At 49.0% G+C, this 15,856-nt stretch overlaps 1 protein-coding gene and 1 long non-coding RNA gene across 2 annotated transcripts; one reads left to right on the forward strand and one right to left on the reverse strand.

The window, feature by feature from the left end:
• Positions 1 to 1,415: 1,415 nt before the first annotated feature.
• LOC134750621 (uncharacterized) lies at positions 1,416 to 3,546 on the forward strand. The gene is made up of 2 exons (XR_010128570.1): positions 1,416 to 1,536; positions 2,139 to 3,546. It is a non-coding gene; the product is annotated as an uncharacterized LOC134750621 (long non-coding RNA).
• A 46-nt stretch (positions 3,547 to 3,592) lies between these two features.
• LOC134750439 (protein C12orf4 homolog) lies at positions 3,593 to 15,809 on the reverse strand. Its single transcript, XM_063685592.1, has 14 exons — positions 15,525 to 15,809; positions 13,530 to 13,738; positions 12,899 to 13,035; positions 12,255 to 12,461; positions 11,451 to 11,579; positions 11,108 to 11,409; positions 10,261 to 10,408; positions 9,918 to 10,219; positions 9,205 to 9,352; positions 8,240 to 8,413; positions 7,507 to 7,717; positions 6,664 to 6,901; positions 5,883 to 6,001; positions 3,593 to 4,806 (listed from the first exon to the last, which is right to left on the reverse strand). The coding sequence occupies exons 1-14, from the start codon at positions 15,706 to 15,708 to the stop codon at positions 4,582 to 4,584; spliced, it is 2,733 nt and encodes a 910-aa protein (XP_063541662.1). The 5' UTR covers positions 15,709 to 15,809; the 3' UTR covers positions 3,593 to 4,581.
• Between the last annotated feature and the right edge of the window lie 47 nt (positions 15,810 to 15,856).

A 15,856-nucleotide genomic window follows, 5' to 3' on the forward strand; every position in this document is an offset into this window, starting at 1 on the left:
AGACCTAGGTGGGGGGTGCTCGACCAAATGTCATAGAGGGACCCTGGCAGTTTTTGAAGCCGCCATTTTTTTTTTCAAAATGGCGTATTCAAAATGGCGGCCAATTTTCAAGTTTGTCCTAGCGCGCTGAAATTTTGGTCATGGAATCTCGGGGTCCCCTAGATTGGTATGGAAAAAAAAATTGGAAAAAATCCAAGATGGCGGAAAAAATGGCCACTTTTTTGTATGGCAACTTTTAAACGGTGCGAGATGGGTGGGGGGTGCTCGACCAAATGTCATAGAGGGCTTCGAGACAAATCAAACTGCATTTAAAAAAATTCAAAATGGCCGACTTTTTTTTTTCAAGTTGGTCGGAGCGAGCTGAGATTTGGCATGCGGCGAGCCTGGGGGCCCAAGATTAGTATGTCGAAAAATTTTTTTGGAAAAATCCAAAATGGCGGCGGCCACGGGAAAAGTCAAATCTACAAGTAGGGTAAGCAAGCCCGAAGGGCGAGCTTCAGGCTGGGAGGCCGAAGGCCGACCCAGCGGAGGGCCGTCAGGCCCGGAGCTTCACCCCGAATGTCCAAGGGCGTCCAACCCCCAGTAATTTTGGGCAAGGCCGAAGGCCGAGCTGCGGGAAGGATGATGAACAAAGCAAAATCCTATACAAAAAGTGTGTTAAGCGAGCCCGAAGGGCGAGCTCCAGGCCGGGAGGCCGAAGGCCGACCCCGGCGGAGGGCCGAAGGGCCAACCCCAAGTAATTTAAAGCGAGGCCGAAGGCCGAGCTGCGTGAATGCAGTGTTCCCAAGCGTTCTACCAAGTCAACTGTCTTGATAAGCGAAGCCGGCAGGCCGAAGGCCCGACGGCGAAGCGTCGAGGTCAGCGAAGGCCGAAGGCCGAGCTCCGCGTAGGGCCGAAGGCCCGAAGCCTCACCCGAGAGGGGGAAGTTGGAGATTAAACACGACCCAATAGTAAAAATGTCTTAGACAAGCTAAGGTCGCGTTTAAGCTCCAACTTCCCGCTTACCGCCCAAAGCAAAACTAACCCTCCCCAAGTGTTTTAATAAGTGAAGCCGGCGGGCCGAAGCGTTAGGGCTTGCGAAGGCCGAGCTCCGCGTAGGGCCGAAGGCCCGAAGCGTCACACGAGAGGGGGAAGATGAAGCTTAAACACGACCCAATAGTAAAAATGTCTTATTAGACAAGCGAAACGCAAAACAAAACTACTGCAACAACAACAGGAACAACAACAACTACACATCAACAACAACAGCAACAACAACAACAACTACAGCACCAAAAACAACAAGACCAACAACAAAACAACACGATGACCGCGGGGCCCTCGGGCCCCGCGCACCGCGCAAAAAACTAGTCATTATCTCTATGGTTGTACTCTTTAACGTTTATAAAAGCGAGTTGTTTTTTTTTCAGCCACCACCACCACCACCACCACCACCGCCACCACCACCATTGCCACCACCGCCGCCGCGACTCGCCGCCGCCGGTAGCCGGGAGCGCTTGTTTACACGAACACCACAAAAGTACAAACTATACTTAGGTACTTACTATACTCTACACTTAACCCTTAAATGCATAATGATGTATATATGCATCGTATATTTGATGGTCCGTGGCTCAATATGCAGCTATCCAAAATCATATTTATTACTTTTATACAGCATGACACATCTATTTCAATTTATTAAAAAGTTATACAAAAAATCATGCATTTAAGGGTTAAGCACTTCCTCCACGAATTATGTGAGTTGTGAGGGATGCAATACGTGAAGTATTACAAACCATGTAGGAAAGTTCGTATTCAAATGTGAAATGTTTAAGACGATTCGTACAGACGATCTATTGTGTTAAACATAGTCGGGAACAGAAGTGGCAAAGCGGGCGAGAGCTTCAAAATAACCCAATTACACTCTTATTCTCTAAACAATAAAGTTCTTCTCTGTTCATATGGAAAATCTCGCCCGCTTAGCAACATCTGCTGTAGACTGTACTATTTTTAAATCGAAATTAGTAACGGGCATAAATAAAAATCAGTAATTCGATTGAACGTAAAATAATCTTTATATTTCATATATTATATTAACTATAAACATATAGTTATACAGTATCTTAAAACTAACAATATTCATCTTTTGCTTTCAGGATCCTAGAATTCCTAGAGATGGCAGACATTTTAAGAAGATCTTTTGGAATGGTTCCGATTAGCTGAATAATGTTTTATCTTATTTATTTTATAAGGAATAAGAAAACTTAAATGAACTTCATTTAGTTAACTATGTCGATGGATTCTTTTTAGTTTATAGTCGCACCAAAAATTGCCTCCACCGAGCTCACTTAGCAGCATCAAAAATATCCAGTCTACTAACACTCACAAATATCTCGACTCGCATTATATTCCAATTATTAGATTATAATAAGTTGTGTCAGAATATTTTTGAGTTTATTATTTGAATTGATATTTTTGCTTTGCAAGGATGGAATGGAACGCGCGAAGTGGTGAGGTGTAACGACATTGGCTGCTTATCTTTTACACCATTCGCGTGAAAAAATATGGTATTTTAGAATGTATCAGGCTAATTTTAGTACACCAGCGCAAAAGCCGGATGCTATAACGGTGCATTTATGTGTTTGTTAATTTTAATCATGAGTACAATTTTATTGTAAGTGGCGCACGCTCTCGATTTTACGTAGCGATTGTTCCGCAGAACTTTTGCGAACTCTCGCAATGAAATTGGCCAATTTGATTTGGATTTTTTAAGTTTGATTCCTCGGGACGCTTATTTCCAATATATTTCTATATTTAAATTTTTTAAAGTTTTGTGAAACACAGAAAAGTACATATTGATGCCCATCGGGATAAACAGAATTAACTTTTGACAATTTTATTACAAGTCTTTTCTTGCATGCTTATTAAAAACGGTACATTTTTTAACCGGCTTCATTATTATTAAAGAACTATTAACGCGACCCGAGGACTCAAGATGCTTCAAACTTAAGCTTGCTTTGTTTTGATAAGTGTGGAAACTGACCGATTTCTTTGCCAAGAGGTATTTTAGATATAAACATTATAGATTTTTATGACGCGACGCCCGCTTCGACTCTCGACTTGACCCTGTGATTAGAATACTACTGTATTTAAGTTGGGGCTGGACATATTATACTTAAAACCTAGTTTTAGTAGACAAATATAACAGACATTACGTCTCGGCCACGACATTGCGCGACTGGCTTCGGGTGAGGTGAAAACAATAAGTGGGAACGAAAGTTCCGATCGCTGCGTCTCGCCCAACCTATGGTAGTCGCGCAATGTCCTGGCCAGGACGTTAAGCTCAAGTAAGCGACAGTACTGATGCGCCTATGTATACGGTATGTAGGTATATAAAGGGGAACAAACTGAGGTCTAACCAAATCACTTTTATTTTATATTAGGTATATATTATATTACTATTTTAATTATTAGATACATATACGGATATTGTAGAATTATTCATCGAATGTTGTAAAATAAATATTGTACTTTTAAATACAGAATAAATGTAGAGTTTGTATGTGCATTTTATTTACATTTTTCGCACTATTCAGTTTCCTACCCCTTAAGTATCGCCCTTTTCTTACGATCTCGCTCTCTCGATTCACGAAAGCTAGCACGAATGGAACGAACGAAACTTATTGTACGAATGACCCCTGCAGATCGGTATACAGTCAGGCACCAGTTTATAGGTTAATGTCATACACATATATTTTCATCAACTCAGTCAATCCATTCGTGCCAGCTTTCGTGATTCGACAGACGCGTCCGTCGGCCGCTATTTTGCGTTTTTAAAAGCTTGCTTTACATCGACCGACGACATGATTTTCATTTGAAAACTGCAGGAGGCTGCAAGTTCTAGGCGTATATAGGCGGCCCGATTCGAACAATGCTTAAAATAAGAAGTCGCAGCGGGACTTCCGAATCCGATCTGTCATTCAAGTGCATGACATTTTTTCAACCAAAAAACCATGGAGACTATGATAAAAACTATGGAGTGTAGAAGTAAAAGGAGGAAAATCTCTACACATGAAAAGTGTTCATCAATAAACAGTAAATAGGCGGCGGCACCATACACTGAAGTACCTAGACCATACACCTAGTATTTTATATAGATGTGCGACCGTGAGGGACGAAACATACGCAATGCGACAAAATTAAAAACACGTTTTAACATTCCTGACAACATACCAAAAACAACCTACATTATTTGGTCGGGTTATTTGTTACCCCTCCCCCATTTCATCTCTACATTATTATACCTCTATGGTTCATGTCATAGTCTCATATGTTACCACGTACGCACGTGTGTAGTGTCGTTATTTGGTCCCAGAGCCTACCTAGCGCCACCGGAGAGATCAGGAACTATTATTTACAGCCGAAAGGTCGGGACCGGACCGCGGGGACTTCTCGTTCTCATAAGCATCGTTCGAATCGGGCCTCGAGACGCGCGCTTCCGCGTTTAGCATAAAGTTCACTCCCTTCAGCACGGAACACGTCCGTTTCAATAGTTCACGCACCTGGGGATGGGGATGGGGATGGGGATGGGGAGTAGTCCTACTCGCTCGCGCGCGGTTTGATCTTCAGCGGCGTGGATATCCGGAAGACGTTGGGCAGCAAGGCGCGCAGCGCGGCGCGCACGGGCGCCGCCAGGCCGCGCGGCGCGCACAGCGTGAGCGTGCGCAGCTGCGCGCCGCCGCCGCCCGCCGCCTCCAGCATGAACCCCTTCACGCACTTCAGCACCAGCTCCGCGCGCCGCACGATCCACGCCGCCGTCATCTCCTGCAGGTGTACCCGTGTACCGTGTACCGTGTACCGGCTCCTGTCAGTGAGGGCGGCTCCCGGATCCCGTGCTGCTCCGCGAAAACGATCTTAGAAGACCTCGATTTCACACTAATGGAGATAGGCCTGCCCTAGGAAACTATTGATACTGGATAGGAGTGGAATCGATTGGCATAAAAAAGCATGTGAAAAATAAAAGTTCATTTTCAAAGAAATTGTATGGGAAAAGTTTTCCTCTATTTCTGGCTTTTCTAGCCTTTTTTGGTCCTAACAAGTTTTATGATCCCGGATAGGATCGGGAGATCGGGACCGATCGGCATCAAAAAAAAGTTCGTCAAAAATGACCTTTTCTCGCACCGTGTATGTTTTTTATCCAAAATCTGTAAACGCCAATCTTCATTATATAATTTGAAATTGAGGGAAAATCTTCTGAGACCGTTTCCGCGTAGCAGCACGGGATCTGGTAGCTGCCTTCACTGACAGTGACCCATTAAGAAATTCCACCCTGTATAGGTACGAGTTACACCTATTCCTTAAATTACGACCTAGAATGGAGTTCAAAACTGGCAATGGTCGCTTGAAATAGCATCCGAGTCGCAGATTATTTTCTTGTTTATAGAGAACTTTATTTTTTCTCAAAAGCAATTATACATTTCGCTTCATGAGAATACATACTGAAACAAAAGCAAATCGGGAAATTGCAAGTTACTGAAGTTACACGAAACGAACAAAACCTAAAAACTAAGAAATTAAATTAAGACATTTTTTTTTTTCACAATAACTAATAGTACCTACTGTAGGTAGTATCGGTAGTGGCACCCTGCAGGCTGATAGCATTAGAAAAATCTAGATACTAACACGTAAAATGCACGAGTTCATTTTAAAGAATAATACGTCTACTTTTTAAGTTTCAAAACGTAAACATGTTATGTTGCTATGTTATGTATCTATCCGAGAGTAGGGCAAAGGTAGTGGCGCCATCTGATCGAGAATCAAATTTTCTTGATTTTCGAGGCACGTTTTTTCCTTAGACTGTATCCATCTATTACGGAGTTATATCTATCTTTAGTATTTACCTCTGTGAGCTCGTGTCGCAGGAGCAGGGGCAGCGTCAGACTCGTCACGTCGTTGTTGCTGGCGCCCTGCAGCACCGAACGGAGCCCCAATATCGCCGGGTGTCGGGATGTCATCTCTCCTGCAAATATTATTATAATCGTCTTTAAGAGCGACCACTGTAAAATACTCATTTTCAATAAATTCTTTGTATTTGTTTGTACATTTCGTTATCGCCAACAACGGACAACCGACAGCAATGAGCAACTAGCAATTTTATTTATAAAATAGGATATATTCGGTTATTCAAAAATAAAGTTATTCTTTATTAAATTAGTATGGAAGTTAGGTTAGGTTAGACTTATTCTAATGACAGCTAAGTGACACTGACAGTTGACATCGTTTTTTTTTTCTATCTCATCAATTAAATCACGTGCACAGGCATTAGTGCCTGATCTGCTATTAAATTTCACAAACGTCATCTCGGTCACTTAAAAACATATATTTAATAAAAAATACGAAATAAAAATAAAAGAGCTGCATTTTCGTGATCGTTATGACGAATACTATCGGATAAAAATATGATTACCTACCCAATTTTGCCAAGAGATTGGCATCCTTTCTATACCATCCATAACCTACATGTTTTATAAGACTGTTTGTTTCTAAATAAAAAAAAATTGTGTTTGAGATCTGTAATTTTTATACAAAACTGGTAGATAATCAGGATGATTAAGTAGGAAATTAATAATTGGACAATCTAATGAATGCTATGTGATATAATTAAAAAGTGGTAAGGCGCACCGCTCTCCCTGGTGTCGTCGTTGATGACCAGATGGAACACGACGTGCGCGTCGGGCAGGTTGCTGTGCCGCGTGAGCAGCACGTCGCCGGTGGCGAGCCCGGGGCGGGCGCGTGGGGCTCCGCCTCCGCCCCCGCCCCCGTGCGGCGCGGGGGGCGCGGGGGCGGGGGCGGGGGGCGCTCCGCTAGCGGCCGCCGCGGCTGCGCTGCGCGAGTGACGCACTGCGTTGCGCTTCGAGATCTGGAGATGAGTTTCATTCATTGGAATATAAATAAAGTGAGTAAATGGTCCATTATTTTAAATTGATATCTTTTTTAAATCTAAAACTAACAGGAAAAAGATGCTCAAGAGATTCGTTCGTATCGCTCGTACCTAATAACGAGTCTTTCGATACTATTTAATGAACGAAATATAAGTATTATAATTATTCCCAGGGTATATTCACATTCGTCCCCGACTAGCGGGACCGCCGCCCCCATACATGTGGGGGGGACGGGTGGGGTGAAAAATGATTCATATAATGCGCCTATTCGCATCCGTGCCCGGCGGGGACGATAAATGGGAATAAAGCTTTCCCAGTCGATTTCGATAAAGGTTACCATAGTAAAAAACCCGTATTCTTTCTTATAAGGCCCGGTCCCTCGAGGTTATCGGGGCACAAAGCAAGAAAGAAAATTATTAATTAGCTACGATTACACCCTATCCCGAAAATCTAGAAATCGACCCCCCAAAACTACCTCTATAAAAACGCTCCCCTCCCCCAGTTTTCTTTAAATCGAAAATGAACAGAATAATATTAAATTTGGACAAGGCCGCCGGAGCTAAGAGTTCCGTCGTAAACTCACGGGGTCCGCCGCTCGTTCGGCCACCGTCCGCAGCTGCTCGTCGAGCGGGGGGAAGTGGTGGTCGGGGGCGGCTCGGGCGGCGGCCAGCAGCGCGGCGGGCGGCGCGGGCGCGGCTCGGGCGCGGGCGCGGGCCGCACACAGCACCACCACGCCCGACAGCTCGCCCGAGTACAGCGCGAGCGCGGTGTGCAGGCGGGGGCCGTCCCAGGAGCTGCGGCACAGATAAGGGTCGGTTGGTGGTTCTCCCATCACCGATAACTATTCTGCAACTGAGCTGCAAAACGGCTCTTTACCTATCAGGATACAATCTTACTCCCATACCTATTCGTAATTTTTGTGTAATGATGAGTTTCATTAAAAATATTTAGAACGGTACGGTTTCACTCGCTATTAGTTTTCGTCGCTTTTGGCGACACGTTTCGGATCGAAACATCCGAAGAACGAAGAATCCGAAACGTGTCGCCAAAAGCGACGAAAAATAATAGTGAGTGAAACCGTACCGATCTAAATATTTTGAAATATGTCTCACGATAGTTTAATTTCGAGTGTTTCATTACTTTCATTATTACTGCTCTTTAGAAGATATGGCATCTAGTGAGTAAAGACATATAACTCATTAGTTTTTCTTCAAAATTTTACTGTTAGGCAAACCTAGGGATATGAGACTTCTTTGGGTCGAGTTGGGATAGAGATACCGGGCGAGTTTGACAAAAAGGGAGTAATGATTGTCTACCTGTCTCCAGAAATGTCGAACAGGTCCTCGACATCCATAGCCACGATGCGTATGTTGTGCGTCTGCTTCAGCTGCGAGCCGAGGTGGATGGTGAAGCTCTCCTCCATGTCCGCGGCCGCCTTGCTCCCCCCTCCCCCCGGGGCGGGGGCCGGCAGCGGGGACAGGGGGGATGCCCTGCACGAAATATCATCTTAAAAAATTTATTTGTTTATTTTTTTGATTTTAATAACGACATTTGACGAACTTTACGAGCATGAGGAGTGAAAAATTATTAAGAGAATAATAATAAATATTCTTTTCACTTCTCATCACTCATTCTCGTAAAGTTCGACTTTAAGTCGTGCGTAGACGACATAAAGTTGCTTATTATGTTCTAGAGCATAAAGTAAAATCATCTATTACGACCTTCATTGACTTAGCAATAAAGTCCTGCATCTGCCGTACAATAAATAATAAAAACAAAAAACAAACTGCCAGCCCTGCCGGGGCGCCCCCGCCCGGCGTGCCCCGCGCCCCCGACACAACCGAGTACAATTTACTTTAGTCTTGAATAAATACGGTAAAATAACCAAAAATATTGGATATTATTTTTACTCACACTCGAAGTGAAAAGCAGTGTATAAATCAGACATAAATGTCCATTTTTATCCTCGATTATAATTGGTCCTCGCTGCGCTCGAACCAATAAATTGCCTCGGATGAAAATGGAAAGCTGTATACTCACGGGGCGGCGCCTGTTGCTCGAGCTGTTATACTCACGGGGGCGGCGCCTGTTGCTCGAGCTGTTATACTCACGGGGGCGGCGCCTGTTGCTCGAGCTGTTATACTCACGGGGGCGGCGCCTGTTGCTCGAGCGCGTGCGCGAGCTGCGCGCGGTGCTGCGCGCGCTGCGCATGCGCGAGCGCGTCCAGCTGGGAGCCCCAGCGCGCGGCGGCCAGGGCCTGCTGCTCGAGCTGTATACTCACGGGGGCGGCGCCTGCTGCTCGAGCGCGTGCGCGAGCTGCGCGCGGTGCTGCGCGCGCTGCGCATGCGCGAGCGCGTCCAGCTGGGAGCCCCAGCGCGCGGCGGCCAGGGCCTGCTGCTCGAGCTGTATACTCACGGGGGCGGCGCCTGCTGCTCGAGCGCGTGCGCGAGCTGCGCGCGGTGCTGCGCGCGCTGCGCATGCGCGAGCGCGTCCAGCTGGGAGCCCCAGCGCGCGGCGGCCAGGGCCTGCTGCTCGAGCTGTATACTCACGGGGGCGGCGCCTGCTGCTCGAGCGCGTGCGCGAGCTGCGCGCGGTGCTGCGCGCGCTGCGCATGCGCGAGCGCGTCCAGCTGGGAGCCCCAGCGCGCGGCGGCCAGGGCCTGCTGCTCGAGCTGTATACTCACGGGGGCGGCGCCTGCTGCTCGAGCGCGTGCGCGAGCTGCGCGCGGTGCTGCGCGCGCTGCGCATGCGCGAGCGCGTCCAGCTGGGAGCCCCAGCGCGCGGCGGCCAGGGCCTGCTGCTCGAGCTGTATACTCACGGGGGCGGCGCCTGCTGCTCGAGCGCGTGCGCGAGCTGCGCGCGGTGCTGCGCGCGCTGCGCATGCGCGAGCGCGTCCAGCTGGGAGCCCCAGCGCGCGGCGGCCAGGGCCTGCTGCTCGAGCTGTATACTCACGGGGGCGGCGCCTGCTGCTCGAGCGCGTGCGCGAGCTGCGCGCGGTGCTGCGCGCGCTGCGCATGCGCGAGCGCGTCCAGCTGGGAGCCCCAGCGCGCGGCGGCCAGGGCCTGCTGCTCGAGCTGTATACTCACGGGGGCGGCGCCTGTTGCTCGAGCTGTTATACTCACGGGGGCGGCGCCTGTTGCTCGAGCTGTTATACTCACGGGGGCGGCGCCTGTTGCTCGAGCTGTTATACTCACGGGGGCGGCGCCTGTTGCTCGAGCTGTTATACTCACGGGGGCGGCGCCTGTTGCTCGAGCTGTTATACTCACGGGGGCGGCGCCTGTTGCTCGAGCTGTTATACTCACGGGGGCGGCGCCTGTTGCTCGAGCTGTTATACTCACGGGGGCGGCGCCTGTTGCTCGAGCGCGTGCGCGAGCTGCGCGCGGTGCTGCGCGCGCTGCGCATGCGCGAGCGCGTCCAGCTGGGAGCCCCAGCGCGCGGCGGCCAGGGCCTGCTGCTCGAGCTGTATACTCACGGGGGCGGCGCCTGCTGCTCGAGCGCGTGCGCGAGCTGCGCGCGGTGCTGCGCGCGCTGCGCATGCGCGAGCGCGTCCAGCTGGGAGCCCCAGCGCGCGGCGGCCAGGGCCTGCTGCTCGAGCTGTATACTCACGGGGGCGGCGCCTGCTGCTCGAGCGCGTGCGCGAGCTGCGCGCGGTGCTGCGCGCGCTGCGCATGCGCGAGCGCGTCCAGCTGGGAGCCCCAGCGCGCGGCGGCCAGGGCCTGCTGCTCGAGCTGTATACTCACGGGGGCGGCGCCTGCTGCTCGAGCGCGTGCGCGAGCTGCGCGCGGTGCTGCGCGCGCTGCGCATGCGCGAGCGCGTCCAGCTGGGAGCCCCAGCGCGCGGCGGCCAGGGCCTGCTGCTCGAGCTGTATACTCACGGGGGCGGCGCCTGCTGCTCGAGCGCGTGCGCGAGCTGCGCGCGGTGCTGCGCGCGCTGCGCATGCGCGAGCGCGTCCAGCTGGGAGCCCCAGCGCGCGGCGGCCAGGGCCTGCTGCTCGAGCTGTATACTCACGGGGGCGGCGCCTGCTGCTCGAGCGCGTGCGCGAGCTGCGCGCGGTGCTGCGCGCGCTGCGCATGCGCGAGCGCGTCCAGCTGGGAGCCCCAGCGCGCGGCGGCCAGGGCCTGCTGCTCGAGCTGTATACTCACGGGGGCGGCGCCTGCTGCTCGAGCGCGTGCGCGAGCTGCGCGCGGTGCTGCGCGCGCTGCGCATGCGCGAGCGCGTCCAGCTGGGAGCCCCAGCGCGCGGCGGCCAGGGCCTGCTGCTCGAGCTGTATACTCACGGGGGCGGCGCCTGTTGCTCGAGCTGTTATACTCACGGGGGCGGCGCCTGTTGCTCGAGCTGTTATACTCACGGGGGCGGCGCCTGTTGCTCGAGCTGTTATACTCACGGGGGCGGCGCCTGTTGCTCGAGCTGTTATACTCACGGGGGCGGCGCCTGTTGCTCGAGCTGTTATACTCACGGGGGCGGCGCCTGTTGCTCGAGCTGTTATACTCACGGGGGCGGCGCCTGTTGCTCGAGCTGTTATACTCACGGGGGCGGCGCCTGTTGCTCGAGCGCGTGCGCGAGCTGCGCGCGGTGCTGCGCGCGCTGCGCATGCGCGAGCGCGTCCAGCTGGGAGCCCCAGCGCGCGGCGGCCAGGGCCTGCTGCTCGAGCTGTATACTCACGGGGGCGGCGCCTGCTGCTCGAGCGCGTGCGCGAGCTGCGCGCGGTGCTGCGCGCGCTGCGCATGCGCGAGCGCGTCCAGCTGGGAGCCCCAGCGCGCGGCGGCCAGGGCCTGCTGCTCGAGCTGTATACTCACGGGGGCGGCGCCTGCTGCTCGAGCGCGTGCGCGAGCTGCGCGCGGTGCTGCGCGCGCTGCGCATGCGCGAGCGCGTCCAGCTGGGAGCCCCAGCGCGCGGCGGCCAGGGCCTGCTGCTCGAGCTGTATACTCACGGGGGCGGCGCCTGCTGCTCGAGCGCGTGCGCGAGCTGCGCGCGGTGCTGCGCGCGCTGCGCATGCGCGAGCGCGTCCAGCTGGGAGCCCCAGCGCGCGGCGGCCAGGGCCTGCTGCTCGAGCTGTATACTCACGGGGGCGGCGCCTGCTGCTCGAGCGCGTGCGCGAGCTGCGCGCGGTGCTGCGCGCGCTGCGCATGCGCGAGCGCGTCCAGCTGGGAGCCCCAGCGCGCGGCGGCCAGGGCCTGCTGCTCGAGCTGTATACTCACGGGGGCGGCGCCTGCTGCTCGAGCGCGTGCGCGAGCTGCGCGCGGTGCTGCGCGCGCTGCGCATGCGCGAGCGCGTCCAGCTGGGAGCCCCAGCGCGCGGCGGCCAGGGCCTGCTGCTCGAGCTGTATACTCACGGGGGCGGCGCCTGCTGCTCGAGCGCGTGCGCGAGCTGCGCGCGGTGCTGCGCGCGCTGCGCATGCGCGAGCGCGTCCAGCTGGGAGCCCCAGCGCGCGGCGGCCAGGGCCTGCTCCTCGAACTGACGCACTGCTAGTGAGTTGATCTGCTCCTCTGTTGTGCTCACGTTTAGGTTGCGGAGCGCTTCTTCCATCTCTTCTGTTTGTCTGCAAGTTAATTACACGTTTACGTATACTGTACACTGTACAGTATACAATGTACAGTCAGCATCGAATAGATAGTAAAGTGGCCAAATATCAACCCCAAAGAGCCGCAATTTGCCGATCCAGCCATAGAATGTGTTCCAATATATTTGGTCGTTACTATCTATAGTTCGTTTTTTTAGCATTAGAAAGAAGGTAAGCGATTTTGACGTGTCGTTTTATTAAAAAAAATTTTTAAAAATAAGTGCAAATATGTGACAATTATAAATCATATACGATTATTTACATTCTTTTGCTTTCATTAGTAATATAAACAAATTTTTAAAAAGCGTTTTTCAATCATTTTCAATTAAAAGACGTCAAGATTATTCGATGCCGACTGTAAAACGAAAGGACTAAGGAATGTCTTAGGAGACATTCAATGTGTAAAATGTAGTAACCTCTGTGTCAATTGCTTGACGTCGTCGTCCCTCGCGGCGGCGGCGGCGCGCGCGGCGGCCGCGTAGCCCGCCTCCGCGCGCAGCACCGTCTCCAGCGCGGGCGAGTGCACCAGCTTGTGGTACATGGCCGCAAATACCTGACATAATTACACATTTTTTAATACAAACTTACCAAACAGTTTTGTTATAACCAGCCAAGAGTGTTTGTATTGTATCTAGGTACTCAGAAAACTGACTAGAGTGACAAATTCAATTCAATTCAATGGTTTATTGATAAAATACACAATTTACACGTCAAATTTACAAAGCCAACAACGACACCACACAACAACAAGACTAAAAATTGGTCCGATTCTGATCGTTAATAATTTAGCTGCAGACCTGGCACTTTTCGATAACACATATTAATGTAGTTTTGTATTGATTAGTGACAATGCTGATAAGTAATAGTCCTTATAACTTTTGCTTTAAACTTTAAAGGCAGACCATAGTCGTCACAGAATACAGATGGTGGAACTCAATTACATTTCATATCAGTTCACAATAACAGACCAGGCAATCACTTCATACAAATAAACAGTATGGTGGTGTTGGTAGATCCAAACTCCAAAACCAGGATTAATGGCATTACCTCTTCATCGGAGGTGTCCTTCTGCTCCGCGTACTCCCGCACATGTTCCTTGAACCTCTTCTCCCAGCGCTTGACGGCCCCCTCCGCGCCCCCCTCCAAACTTCCCCCTCCCTCACCCCCTCGAAGGGCAGCTAGGAGGCGTGCGTCGCGCTCGTCGTGGAACTTCTTACTTTCCTCCGCTATGAACTGGGCTAGCTTCTCATTTAGCTCTGGGAATACAGGTTAAATGAATATAAGTTAAAATAAAACTAATATAAAATCTTATATTTTTTGCGGAATATGCCATAAAATAAAACTGAACCAAGTTATTTCCAAAATTGAAAAAAATAATCATTTGTTCAAATCTATCACAATTCACACTGTTTATATCATAGTCACAGTGTATCTACGCATACTAGAGAACTGATTGTACAGTCCAGTTCACAAACATCTTTACAGGCCAATGTTCCAAAAATATATTTACACAACCTTATTGTCAGTGTGTTAGAGATGTGTAAATATAGGTATATTTACACAACCTTATTGTCAGTATGTTAGAGGCGTGTAAATATATTTACACAACCTTATTGTCAGTATGAGAGGTGTGTAAATATATTTACACAACCTTACTGTCAGTGTGTTAGAAGTGTGTAAAATATATTTACACAACCTTATTGTCAGTGTGTTAGAGGTGTGTAAATATATTTTTGTAAACATTGGCTATTGAAGATGTTTGTGAACTCAACTGTACTTGTTCTAAAGAAAGGCAGTGCTTGTTGCAAAAACATAATGAACTGATTAATGTAAGCTAGTCGTTAACTCATACGGAATGGTCATATGTCTGCAACCATTAAAATGTACATGTTCATGGTGCACCTGGCACTTACCAGATAAACTTGATTTATTTTAGATTTACAGCAGCCAGGTCAAGAAAGCAAAAATCATTGAGCACTGGTGATGTAGCGGTAAGCCATACAGCACTGACGGTTGAATGTGGTGAAACCTCAACTCTAACCAATGACTTTCTTGGGATGTTTTACAAAAACATTTTTTTATTTAATTTAAAACAAAACCATTGCAAAGAAACCAGAATAATCCCCATAAGGACTAGTTTGAATATTGGAATATTAACAGATTATCAGATTAAACAGATAGTAATATACGTCACGCAAAATAGGCGCAAAATAAAAATAATATTGTCTTTGGTTACCGCAATACTTACTCATGAAATAAAACTATTAGCTTTTCCTGTTACCCGTTGACCATGAACACTGTAAAGGGTTCGAAACGTTGGGATGTATTATAAATTCAATACACGCGATATAATCCTTTTTCATAGTTTTATTTCATAAACAGATAGTAGTTAATAATAACCCATAGCAAGTGCTAGAAGAATGGTTAACCTCTGGTGTACCACAATTTTTTTTTTAATAGTTTCCTCATACGTGGATCCAAGTTGGAACATGGATACTATTTGAAAAAAAAATAAAAATTATATGCAGGAGCATATGAGCGCTTAATAATTTTATTAATAACATTGGCCAGCAGTCCACAATTTCCACACATTGTAAATATGAAAAGGTATATTATAATTACATCAGTTTTATAATTAATGTTTGGCTACGGCTCTGGTAGACATAATAATTTAGTAATATTCACCACTTCAATTTAAATCAAATTTAAACTGTTGTGAGACATAATAACATTAAAAATTTCACGGTTTAGACTCACTTGTTTTAGTCACTCGCATGACATGTTTAAAAAAAACTTCAATTTCAGTTTGAATAATGTCCTCAAGTCAAAGACACTTTTCCAATGATCAGCGTAAGTTGCTCAAAAACTCTTATCAATTTAATTTAATTGGAGGGGCGTAAACATTAACTCAGGGGTCGACCACACTCCATTTCAATAGGAATTATAGGTTGCGAACCTATAATTCAGTCAGTCTATAGCTAAATAACTTACACATCTAAAATAACCTGCTTAGAACTGAGATAAAGCAAGAAATACACGAACCGTCCTCTAGATAAACCGGTACGTGGAACATGGCCATGGCGCGCTGCACGAGCTCGCGGCCGCCGCTGCGCGCGCCCGGTATCTGCACCGGCACCTCCAGGTGGAAGAACACATCCTCGTTCGTGCAGGTCGGGTACGAAAACTTGAAGGTTTTCGTCGTGTGCTCTACCACTTCTCCGGTCATTTTTGTTTGAGTACTTTCAACTCACATTGAGTTGAAACACAAAGCACCCCCCTTGGTTATTAGTTTTAGTACAATTAGTACGCGATTTTGAGCTTTTTCAAATAGTTATAAGAATGGTTTTTGGTTAAAATTTGATGGTAGAAATGAA

Source organism: Cydia strobilella, chromosome 20 (genome assembly GCF_947568885.1).
Source record: "Cydia strobilella chromosome 20, ilCydStro3.1, whole genome shotgun sequence".
Classification (NCBI taxonomy): Eukaryota; Metazoa; Arthropoda; class Insecta; order Lepidoptera; family Tortricidae; genus Cydia; species Cydia strobilella.